The 10,613-nt window shown below is 40.6% G+C and overlaps 1 protein-coding gene across 5 annotated transcripts; it reads right to left on the bottom strand.

Annotated features, from left to right (window-relative positions):
* Positions 1-1,512: 1,512 nt before the first annotated feature.
* On the bottom strand, positions 1,513-10,096 carry SNRPB2 (small nuclear ribonucleoprotein polypeptide B2). Of its 5 annotated transcripts, none has more exons than XM_055131694.1 (7): positions 9,988-10,096; positions 8,856-8,944; positions 7,810-7,982; positions 4,212-4,352; positions 3,308-3,358; positions 2,298-2,386; positions 1,513-1,897 (listed from the first exon to the last, which is right to left on the bottom strand). In XM_055131694.1, exons 2-7 carry the CDS (start codon positions 8,917-8,919, stop codon positions 1,738-1,740), a joined length of 678 nt encoding a protein of 225 aa, XP_054987669.1. In that variant the 5' UTR covers positions 8,920-8,944; positions 9,988-10,096; the 3' UTR covers positions 1,513-1,737. The 5 variants fall into 5 exon arrangements, with proteins under 5 accessions (XP_054987669.1, XP_054987673.1, XP_054987671.1 ...); XM_055131698.1 differs by having other exon boundaries at positions 10,060-10,078; XM_055131696.1 differs by lacking the exon at positions 9,988-10,096 and adding an exon at positions 9,677-9,895.
* Positions 10,097-10,613: the final 517 nt, after the last annotated feature.

Genomic DNA, 10,613 nt, shown 5'->3' with positions numbered 1-10,613 from the left:
TTGATTACTACCACTTTACAGTGTTGTTTGAAGTTGGGGAAGGTGTTGACTCCCTTCTTTTTCTCAAAGATTGCTTCATGCTGAGTGAAATGAGTCAGAGGGAGAGAGACAGACATAGAATGATTACACTCATTTGTGGAATGTAAAAAAAAAAAATTATATGAGAATAATACCCAAGGGTGGTAGAAACAAGGGCCAGAAAAGTATTAAGGTCCACATTTGGAAGTGCTGGGGCAGAAGGCAGTTGTATAGAGAAGGGATGTCCTGCCTGTGACTATGATAGTTGGAAATGGTCACCGACAGTAGGTAAAGAACAGACATAGTAACCTCTCAGTACTGTACTGCAAACTCTAATGCTCCAAAGGAGAAAGAGGGGTGCCTGCCATAGAGGGAGGTTCGTGGGGGTTGGGAGGGTGGCAGGAGGAAAACTGGGGACATTGGTGGTGAGAAATGTACACAGATGGAGAATGGGTGTTGGAACATTGTATGACTGAAACCCAACCATTAACAAGCTTTGTACCTGTGTAGTTCAGTGATTTAACTAAAACAAAATAAAACAAATAAACCTTATTTTACAATGTCAAATGAATTTTTTTTTAAAAAGAATTTCTCGTTTTCTTGTAAACAGTAAATACAGATGTAACTAAATGGTTTTTTTCAATTAAATACTGAGTGCTTATAACCAACAAAATAATATGCTCTACTTGAATATGAAAAATCAAATTTAGATGCTGCCTGTTTCATTTTACTCTAATTATCTAGAATTATAATTTTCACCATTTACATAAGTTAATCATTAGCTTGCAGTTTCTCTATACTAACTGCTAAAAATACTATTAGAAAAGCATCCTATATTTCCATAACCTAAGGTGCTTTTTTTTAAATTCAGTCACTGTGACATGAGTTCTTCATGAGCAGACTTCAGGTGGTTTCAACAATGATCCCTTTCCAGCCCTCTTTCCTCCACCAGTTACCTTCCCCACCCGGTTTTTGCTTACCACTCTTTTATGGAGTGTTTTTGTTCTTTTAAATTTTTGCAGTGTGATTTACAATACTGTCAGGTAGGGTTTCATGCATAAATATTTTATCACCTTTCAGCACCATCTCCTCTGCCTGGTTGGACACTTCTACCCACTATAGATGTTGCCCCCTTTCTGTGCTACCCCCACCCACAAGTGGCACATTTCCAACTGAATACCAAGTCTAATGTTGCTTGCATTGTCCTTGGGTATTTGTAATTCTACCAAATGTTTGTATCGGCATGTGAGAGATCATTCTGTGTCTCTCTCCAACCTCACTCGGCATGATATTCTTCCAGGTCCCTCCATGTGCAGCAAATTTCATGACTTTATCTTTTCTTATGGCTGAGAAATATTCCACTGTGTATATGTACCATAGTTTATCCAGTCATCAACTCTTGGACATTTGGGTTTTTCCACATTATGGTATTAAGGTATGTTCTAAACCAGCATAAGCTCTGATGGTAGAAGAAACAGACCCATAAACAAAATATACATGGAATACAAATAAAGGTTTATTGTATAAAACTAAGGCCATACACATTTTCAACCTCAAAAGACTAGGTAATTTTAACTCCACAAAAATTTCACTTTTCCTTCCTCGTCCATCTCCAATTATCACAATGCCCAGGGTAAATGTTATCAAAAAACAAAACAAAACAAAACAAAACCCCACTATAAATAACACCGAGTCCTTTAAAGACAATAATCTCAAATGTTATTTCTTGGCATAGGTAATCTTCATGGCATGGGATGGTGTGATCTTAAATCCCTGTAAGGCATCCCGGGCAGCTCCAGCCTGACCATCATTTTCAAATTCAACAAAAGCAATGTCATGTCTTCCAGGTACCAAACGTACTTCTTTAAAACCAGGGAATCTATAAAGAAAAGGGGAAAAAAGTTACAGATACACAAATAAATGACTCAAATATATAAGTGACTATAAACACAAATGTCTAATTTGTGTTTACATTTGTTAAGCAATTTGCTGACCCTGGAAAAGTATCATACCCTACAAAGTATTCTGAATAGAATGAAAGAGCCTAACATGCTAGCTTGTCATTATACCAAAGCTGTTTCCTATTTTATTCCATTAGAACAATTCAAGTATCAGGGAAAATTAAACTTTTCATTTGCTCGATCTGCAGAGTGGAATCAATTAATGATTAAAGCAATAAATCTGTGAAGATGCTGTATGATACATAAATGGATTTATCCTAGTGCTATTTGTCCTGTTAGTAGGCACTCAGAATGTAGGCTTGTTTATGTAAAACTTACTGATTAAACAGCATGGATAACATCATCTCATTAGTCTCTTCTGGTAAATTATTAAGGAATAAAATATAGTTTGGAGGGTAATCAGGAACCTGTTAAGAAGAAAAAAGGCTATTTTAACTCTGAAAAATGTAACAAAGTATAAAAAGTATCATAAGCATTTAACTCAAATTGAAAATGTAAACATTCAAAAGCTACATGGCTTATGAAAACATTAAGTGAAAAATAACATCAGAAAAGCTAAGTACTTATAAAAATAACTAAATCAACATTGACTAAAGGAAGCAAACATTCAAGTCAATATAAATTGGAAGATTACAAATCTTATTAACAGCTTCTAATTATCTAAGAGTATTTAAGTAAGTTTTGAGCACTGGGTGGTCAACTGCAATTGATGAATGGAGTAATGTCAGCCCTTCCTCAGCTGGTTCCCTGTGCATTAACACTCACATACACAAATACTCTAAATTATTTTTTACTACCTTCTGGAATTTAAGAACACATGGACCTAGATTATCATTTAGATCACTCTGTGATTTTAATGTTTTCGCCATGGAATGAGAAATCTACATGCATTGTTAACAGACACTACACTTCATATTTGGTATCCTACCCGGAAAACTAGAGGGAGAATAGCATGTTTGAAGGAAAACAGATTCTTTGTCTTTAGGCTAGTTCCACGGAAGAGAAAAAATGAAGAAGCTTTTGAAGCCCTGGGAGTTATAGTGTAGCTAAGACACAATTTTGCTCCAGGCAGTCATATAATTTCAAATGTGATGGTGATGCCACCATTGATTAATTATAAAGACCAAGGAATGAAATCTGGTTTTATTTTCTCCCTCTTAAAATTAAAATTCTTTGAGAAATGAGTTTTATATTAAAGACCATATAATTTCATGTATTATATACCTTATGGAAAAAATTATTTTCCATTTTTACGCATAAGTAGGTTGATTATTACTCTTTCATAACTTTATTTTAAAATAAGCATCATATTTTAAAAAATTAATTACCTGAGGATTTTGTGCTGAATTTCCTTGGGTATTGGCTGAATTTGGTGTTCCCTAAACAACAGAAATAAAATTAAAATTTTTATTCCCTATAAGAGAATGGATATTTATATAATTATATAAAAATAGCATTAATTCAAACAGATCCCTTTAAATTTTACTCTAAGAATTTCTATCTTGGCTGACTCAAATATTTATATATTTAGTTTGTCAAATATTTTGAAAAGTACACCACTTAATTTTAAAGACTCTTATCACAGGGGAAACTAAAAAAAAATTTTTTTTAAACGCTATATCATAAATTTTTAACCTCAGTTGTAAAACTGAAGTGGCAAATAGACTGCTTTTTTTTTTTAAAGACCAGTCATTATTTTTCAAAAAAAGGGCAAGTATTTTGTATAACAAAACTGCTATCTAATCACTTCTGAACCAAAAACTTTTTGGACAATATCATATTTATTTCATACTTTACTCTGAATTTCTAGCTTTGAGTACTCACAGCTTAGAGTACTACAGCAGCATCATTCACAGGCAGCACAACCCTAGGAGTAAGCCCGAGTGATATGAACAACAACCCTAGGAGTAAGCCAAGTGATATGAACAACTCTAGTAGTTAAGCCAGGTGATATGAACAATTTGGAAGATGATAAAACAGATAAAACTACATTTGCACTGGATCATGCAAATTCAATTACTTCCTATAAATCTAACATAATGGTTATATTTTAATTTGCTGCTTAAACATCAAAACTGGAATTTCAGAACTTAAGAATTGTTAAAAATCCTTCTTTAAGCACTCATACAAAGACACATGTGTTCATACATGTCTCAATAATCATCATTCATGTAGAAAGCAGACATCTGTATCAAATTTTTAAAAGAAAACCCAAGTTGTTGTCCCCCTTACCAGACCAGGCTTCTTGTTTGCAATTGCTGCAGTCTGCTCCACAGTTTTGGCTTTTTTCTTTTCTTTTTTCTTTTCTTTGTCAGCAAATGTGCCACGCATCTTGGATATTATATCAGAATCTGTTTTTGCATACTGGATTCGCTGATTTAATTATTTGAAAACAGGTTATTTCTAATTATACTGAAAACTGTTTATATCAGTCATTAATATTTCAAATTTAATTGAAAAACTACAGGAGAATTTTGAAAACATCATCCCTAAGGAATGTATCTGAGAAGAGATCCTGAGTGACAAATGAAAATAAACAACAGCCTTTTTTCAAACAAAGTTAGACTCAACTGTGTCTTTTTCAGAAGAAAAGCTGCAGATTTTCATACAAGGAAAATTCTAAACCACTGCTTCTCTCTACTTAAAAAAAGGGGGGTAAAGACAGGAGGGAAGAAAACTAGAAAGCTGTCTCAGATTACTAGCAATTTTTGACAGAAGGGTCAACAAGTGTCCATTCGCTATGGCATTACATCTGTTATAGCGGTAAAGAGACAAAATGTGGCATCAATTTTTATTTGCAAAGCTTTTCAAGGAAATTAAAGGATGATATCACTTGTGGCTCACCCAAGTTTGGTCCTTAGCACCAAATATGGTCGGGCACCCAAGCAAGTAAGGATCTCTGATCACTAAGCCAGTGTGGGCCCAAAAATAAATTAAAAAAGAAAGATTAAACAGGGTTAAGGATATGGTTCAGTTTAAGAGTGTTTTCCTGGTATATATAAATTCCTAGGTTCAATCCTCAGCACTGTGACTTAAAAAAGCGATATAAACTGGCATTCAGAAATGCCAAATTTGAAAATTTGAAAAATAAGAAAATTAAGACTAGAGGTAGAAGTTCACGTTTTTCTTGGATGGGCCTTTCTGTACAAACCATGCCCAGTCAGTAGGGAAATGTGTTATATGGAAAGAAGAGATGAGAGATGGATAGAGAATGGGGCTGGTGGGGGGAGTGTACAGTCATTAATTAAATACTGTTGTACAGGTCTTCAAAGTAATATTTTTGTTAGGTCTTTCTGGTACACGATCACAATTACTTTACCTAATAGCCTGGGTCTCTTTCCTTGTATAAAAACAGTTAAGAGAGAATAGAGGCGCCTGCCATAGAGGCGGGCTGGGGTGGGGGGAGGCTTGAAGAGGTGGGAGGGAAACTGAGGACACTGGTGCTGGGAAACTACACAGGTGTGAGAATATTGTAGGACTGAACCCCAATCATGAACAGTTTTGCAATTCTCTATCTCACAGTGATTTAAAAAAATGTAATTTCATATCCTAAAATAAATAAATAAGAGTTAATTAGTTGTAACAGATAATGTTTTGGGCTAATCAAAACGGAAAGATTTACTACCCTGCCCTTTACAGAGAGTATGCTGACTCATAGCTTGAGGCTGGGGGAAACCATATTACCTGGGTTTTAGAAGATTTAACTTTCAAGGCCTGATGTTGCCACAGTTTATACCTATCTAAAAAAAAGTAATCTTTCTGTGTCTATTCTTCATTTGCAAAATAAATGAAACTAAGGACCACAGACTATGAGTCATATTTAGACACATGGCCACTTTTTGTATGACTATGAATTAGAACTTTATCACTGTATCACCGTCATCCCATTGCTCATCAATTTGCTCGAGCGGGCACCAGTAACATTTCCACTGTGAGACTTGTTACTGTTTTTGGTATATCGAATACACCACGGGTAGCTTGCCAGGCTCTGCCATAGAACTTTATATTAAAAAAAAAAATCATCATTAACAACATACAAGTATACACTCGAGCATAAAACAGAAACTGCATGTGGCCTATAAAATCTAAAATGTTTATAATCTGTCTAAACAATGTTTGCTGGCCACTGAATAAGATCAAAGACCGCTTATAACATCTAGCCTTTTAATATGATCTAGCCTTTTAATATGAGCCCAGAACCAGTTCCAGAACCAGAACCAAACCAGGTTTTTGAAATTCTACACCCTTGACTTTCTTTCCTCAACACCCGTTGCCATCACATTTCACTTATGAAACATCTCCATCTACACACAAAGTCCTGTAAGCTCACCTACTTGGGCAGAACCTTTTGAACTACAGCCTATCTGCAATCTGAATCGATTTTCTACCATCGATGACAAATACAAGAGGCTCCTGGTCAAGCTCCCTTACCCCCCCACCCCCGCCCCGGTCCAGTCCTTATCCAGTAGCAAAATGTGAGTATTACATCATTCCAGAATTTAAAAACTTTCTATGCATATCATTTCCATTCACTTTTATTACCTATATTTTTTAATTTATGAATTTCCCTTAGACTACTTTATCTGGACTGTATAGTTTCTGATATGCATCATTTCACCATTCTGAAAATTTAGATTAGGTTTCCTCTTTGATCCATCATTTTGTTTTAAAAAAGGTTATAAACGGAAGAGGCCAGGCAGTCTGGTGAGCAACGCGGCCGGAGAAATGCTCCGGACCCGAATCCGGGCCAACAACACCAGGGATCCAGACGGAGGAGGTACAGCTGGCACCCCTTCTCCGGATGGAACCCTGGCGACACTGAACAGCAACTAACACGGCTCCGGGTTGCGGGACTGGAACACATCCGAGCCGCGGGGGGGCACTGGAGTGGGGCAGCGCCTGCCCGAACTCCAAATGGTCCCGGCCGCCGGAAGTCTCGCCCTCGACCCACCCTCGGCGCCATCTTCCCACCTTCAACAGAGAAGAGGCCAGGCAGTCTGGTGAGCAACGCGGCCGGAGAAATGCTCCGGACCCGAATCCGGGCCAACAACACCAGGGATCCAGACGGAGGAGGTACAGCTGGCACCCCTTCTCCGGATGGAACCCTGGCGACACTGAACAGCAACTAACACGGCTCCGGGTTGCGGGACTGGAACACATCCGAGCCGCGCGGCCGCGTAAGCGGCCGCGCGACCTTTTCTAAAAACTGAAAACATACAATCTTTTAATGACAAACCAATTATCAAATGCTTCCTTAGTAGGGCTGTCTTCCTTGGGGGGAAACTCCAACAACAATAGTGAGTTTTGTTTTGCAATATGGAATGTAATCAAGGTAGAGAGAAAATGAAGTGAAATTCATCAGTTATACAGTTGGGGGGGGCTGTGGCGGGGGTTATACTGGGGATTTTGGTGGTGGAATATGGGCACTGGTGAAGGGATGGTGTTTGAATATTGTGTAACTGAGACATAAACCTGAAAACTTTGTAACTTTCCACATGGTGAAATAATAAAAATTAAAAAAAAAAAAAAAGGTTATAAACAAATTACTTTCCCAATCTCCAGAAAAGAACATTGCCTAAGATGCAATTTTCTAAATAGTCTACATCTTAATGTATTTTTATTCATTTGAATGGTCATAAAATAAGTGAATTAAAAATTCTTCCATTTGTGTATCTTAAAAAAAAAATAAGAACGATATAAATTATCTCAAACTTGCACTAATGCCTAATTCAAGCTGAAACAGCCACAGTTTCAAGTCTGTGTGTACATATACTGACAATCTACCAGACCATTAATAGAGATTAAAGCCAAAAGAGTAAGATCAACTTACCATTGGTTTACCATAAAATGGAAATCCTTGTAACTGCCTTAAGGCATTAGTGGATGAACCAAGCTCCTTAAATATAACAAAAGCTTGTCCCCTCATCTTCATGGTCTTTAGAGCCACAATATCTACCACATGGCCAAACTGAGAAAACAGGGCATACAGGGATCTCTTTAGTTCTGCACAAGAGTAAAATGAAAATAAGTTGCTTGTGAATCAAACAATGGCAAAATTACAACACACTAAATGCCCCCCCTCACGATTCACTTTTTTATGTTAATTTAATTTAAAAAATGTTCCCAGAGGCTATCTAATTTTAAAATACTTGAAATCGCTATATATGAATTGAAACAGATCCAAAACATTTGCAGTTCCTATTTTTAATGGATAGACAAGGAGAGTATCATGCTAAGTGAAATGAGTCAGAAAGAGAGGGACAGACATAAAAGGACTGCACTCATTTGTGGAGTATAGAATAATACCACGAGGCTGACACCCAAGGACAGTAGATACAAGGGCCAAGGTGATTGCCCCATAGCTGGAAGACTGCTTCATGAGCAGAGAGGAGAAGGCAGATGGAATAGAGAAGGGATCACTAAGAAAATGATGGCTGGAGGAACCAGTTTGGATGGGAGATGCATGCTGAAAGTAGATAATGGACCAAACATGATGACCTCTCAGTGTCTGTTTGGCAAGCTATAATGCCCAAAAGTAGAGAGATTATGGGGAATATTGTCTGCCATGCAGGCAGGAAAAGGGTGGGAAAGGAGGGGGGTATACTGGGGATATTGGTGGTGGGGAATGTGCACTGGTGGGGGGGATGGGTGTTTGATCATTGTGAGATTGTAACCCAAACATGAAAGCTTGTAACTATCTCACGGTGATTCAAGAAAATTTAAAAAATTTTTTAAAAAAAATTCTTACACAAAAAGGGACAGCTATATCGAGCACAGAGAAAAAGGACACAAGGGGTATTTTAAAGCGGTGCACTTTTTAAGATGGGAGTAACTGAACATGCTTTTTAGTGAACAATACTTTTAAAAAGCACTTACCTTCTTTTTTAATTTTGTCATTCATATTATTGATATAAATTGTGTGATTTGGTCTGATATCCATATTTGAGTCAAACTTTTCAAGCACCCTGAAGAGACAGTAAATAAGTATGTTACAAAGAACACTAACTCAGACTGCAGCATGGTCAGAGGACACATGCCTAGGACTGGTAACTTTCAAGTCCTCTCAGTCTCAAACGTTGGAAAACTACTCGCAGTAGTAGTCTTTAAAACCTCTGCGGAACTTGACAGCGATCCCTTTTTACAGACACCTTAACACCTCCTGCCTAATGAAATAACTTGTTTTTAGTGAATTTTAGGAGTCGGAAGTTGAAAAAACTAAAAGCTCCAGAAAATGTATGATGGAAAGTAGTAAGGGCATTCATCAAGTTTTTGCTGAGCAGTAGTTCATGTGTACATGCATTTACCAAGCTCACAGCCCCGTCAGGAGTCCCTCCACACTGGCTTGCAAGAATGTCAGCCGAGGGCAAGGCTGGGAGTGCACGGCGGCAGGCGCAGTAACGGACAGGGCCGAAACCCCAGTGTAAGAAGCCCAGTGTGAGTCTAGGCTTCCGACCACATGCCTCCAGCTCCCCACCTGCAGCAACGGCCGCCAGCGGCCGCTCCCCCAGCCCAGGGAAGCTGCTGGCGCACCCCCACCCCCGCACTCAGTCTGCACAGTGGCCCTGAGCACGGCCCGTTATCTCTCCTCTCCGGGATTACTCGACACCCCCACCGTGCTCCAGCGTCTACACTGCGTGCGGGTGCAAGCTGGGGCCTTGTCACTTCTCTGGTGCTCGACTTAAGTCTGTCCCACTCACTGCCGTGAACCCTCGGAGGGGGCGGCTGCCGCCTACGGGCCGTGCCGGTGCCGCACGGCTCAGGACCCCCGAACGGAACGACTGGGGCGCGGCCGGCACAAGCCGAGGGGAGGGCGCCCGGGGGCCGCACGCGCGCTCGCGGGGCGGAAGGACGCGAGTCCGCCTGCGCGGGGGGCTCCCGCCTCCCGGACGCCCGCACCTCGCTCGACACCCGACTCCGGCCCACCCCGACGGCCGGGGTCCCGGCGGCCCCGCCTCCGCGCAGCCCTCGCAATCCCGCCCCCCTCCCACCGTCCACTCCCGGCACCCACTGGGAGCCCCGCTGCGCGCAGCAGCGAGCGCGGCCTGGGAAGGAAAGGCGCTAGGGACCGAGCCCGACTCACGGAAGACGGCGGACGGCGCGCGGGGCGGAAGCGGGACGGCCGGCGGAAGGGGCGGGACCGCGCGCCTCAATCGAGCGCCGAGCCGCCGAGGAGCCGAGCGCCGAGCTGATCGATCCCCGCTCTCGAGTTTGCGCATGCGCTCCCGGCGCGCGGGAAGGTAGAGCCGGGAAGGGGCTGGTGGCGCCTCTGCGCTGCGGAGAGCACAGCAGGGCTACAGGGCTGCCCTTGGGAAGGGCGCTGGCCTCGCACGCAGCACACCCGGCTTGGATCCCCTTAGGGTGCCTCGAGCTCTCCAGGTGATTCCTGAGCTCCAAACTTGGAGGAAGTCCCGAGCTCTGCCGGGTGTGGCCCCCAAACCAAAATTAATAACCCCTCAGTGACTGCTTTTTTTTTTTCTTAATTGATCAATTTTATTTTTTGTTTTGTTTTGTTTCTTTATTTTTTAATGAATCACCGTGAGATCTATTTACAGACATAAACTTTCGTGCTTACATTTATTTCAGTCATACAAAGATCGAGTACCTATCCCTCCACCAGTGCCCATTCTCCACCAC

This window comes from Sorex araneus, chromosome 3 (genome assembly GCF_027595985.1).
Source record: "Sorex araneus isolate mSorAra2 chromosome 3, mSorAra2.pri, whole genome shotgun sequence".
NCBI classification, from domain to species: domain Eukaryota; kingdom Metazoa; phylum Chordata; class Mammalia; order Eulipotyphla; family Soricidae; genus Sorex; species Sorex araneus.
Note: the sequence above shows the minus strand (reverse complement) of the source record. Positions and strands in the feature narration are given on the sequence as shown.

What these genes read in the sequence shown, in the direction of transcription:
- SNRPB2 (XM_055131694.1), bottom strand. Translation starts at nt 8,919, where the DNA reads ATGGATATCAGACCAAATCACACAATTTATATCAATAATATGAATGAC. An exon ending in TGACAAAATTAAAAAAGAAG is followed by an intron (nt 7,983 to 8,855) that starts GTAAGTGCTTTT and finishes ACTCTTGTGCAG; the next exon opens with AACTAAAGAGATCCCTGTAT. An exon ending in CAAACAAGAAGCCTGGTCTG is followed by an intron (nt 3,359 to 4,211) that starts GTAAGGGGGACA and finishes TCTGTTGTTTAG; the next exon opens with GGAACACCAAATTCAGCCAA.